Here is a 1008-nt window from a genome sequence, read left to right on the forward strand (position 1 = left end):
AAAAAAGGAAGAAAAAAAAAAAAAGGCAAAAGCATCAAGCCGGCCAAGCCCAGCTTTGGATCTCAGTGCAGGTATTTCTGCTGCTGTGTTCATCCCTTGCCGACTACCACCCCGGTTTATTTTTTTTTTTTAAGGAAAGAAAGAAAGAACGAAAAGGAGAAGTCGAACTCTCAAAGGGTTACTATGCAATTGCGACTGATTTCTTGGTTTTTTATCACTTTGAACTTTATGGAATACATTGGCAGCCAGCACGCCTCCAGGGTACGGCGACAGGGAAGAAGTAAGTGCGAAGAGATTTATACTTTGATAACTTCTGCTTCCTCTCCTTGTGCTGTTCACCTGTCCGGGGGGTTCTCGTGGCCCCGCTGCCCCCGCGCTGGGAAGCGAGTTCCGCGCCCGCGGCGCGGCCGAGCGGATCTGCGGGCAGCTTCCCCGAGCTGGAGGGATGAAGGCGGGTTTCGATCTCTTTCTGCGCCTCTCTCACCTCGCCGGGATGAGCAGCGCTGGCTCCGGGAAGACCTGCGTCTGCTCCTTTATATTTTAATGCCTGGTAAAGGGGAGCGTCCTTTCTTAGCTCTTTCCATTTCCTACAGGCAAAGCGCGGTGACACCACAGGTAACTTCTTGCCGTGATGCCCTAAGCGCCTTTCTCCACCCCGGTCACCATTTAGCGACCTGGGGGAGGACGGAGAGAGAAGCCCCCACCCCAAGAAGCAGCAGTACAGTTAGCGCTGTAGGTTGAGCCTGGCGCCCGGCGATTGCGGAGCGGGGGGCTGGGGTGTCGCGGCGCTGCGCGGCCCGCGGACTTCCAGCCTTCGCTCGCTACCAGTCACCTCGGTGGCACCGTCCGGGATGGGGCATCCATCGGCACTGCCCCGGGCCTGTGGCCCCTGATATTTCGTGGTTTGGTTTTTGGTTTTTTTTTAAATCCCATGGGATGAAGGGCGTTCGTCCCTTCTGACTTAGCCAGACCCTGACCGACGTCGCCTGGGTCCGGGGTGGCGGCAGG

The 1008-nt window shown here is 56.4% G+C and overlaps 1 protein-coding gene across 1 annotated transcript in view; it reads left to right on the forward strand.

The window, feature by feature from the left end:
• Window positions 1-183: 183 nt before the first annotated feature.
• Window positions 184-1008, forward strand: part of RSPO3 (R-spondin 3) — a 60428-nt gene continuing 59603 nt past the window's right edge. The window contains exon 1 of the mRNA XM_009645252.2: window positions 184-280. Within this exon, the coding sequence (XP_009643547.1) occupies window positions 184-280 (97 nt within the window). The remainder of the gene's footprint in view (window positions 281-1008) is intronic.

The sequence above is a fragment of the Egretta garzetta genome, unplaced genomic scaffold (assembly GCF_000687185.1).
Source record: "Egretta garzetta isolate BGI_Z169 unplaced genomic scaffold, ASM68718v1 scaffold18, whole genome shotgun sequence".
Classification (NCBI taxonomy): Eukaryota; Metazoa; Chordata; class Aves; order Pelecaniformes; family Ardeidae; genus Egretta; species Egretta garzetta.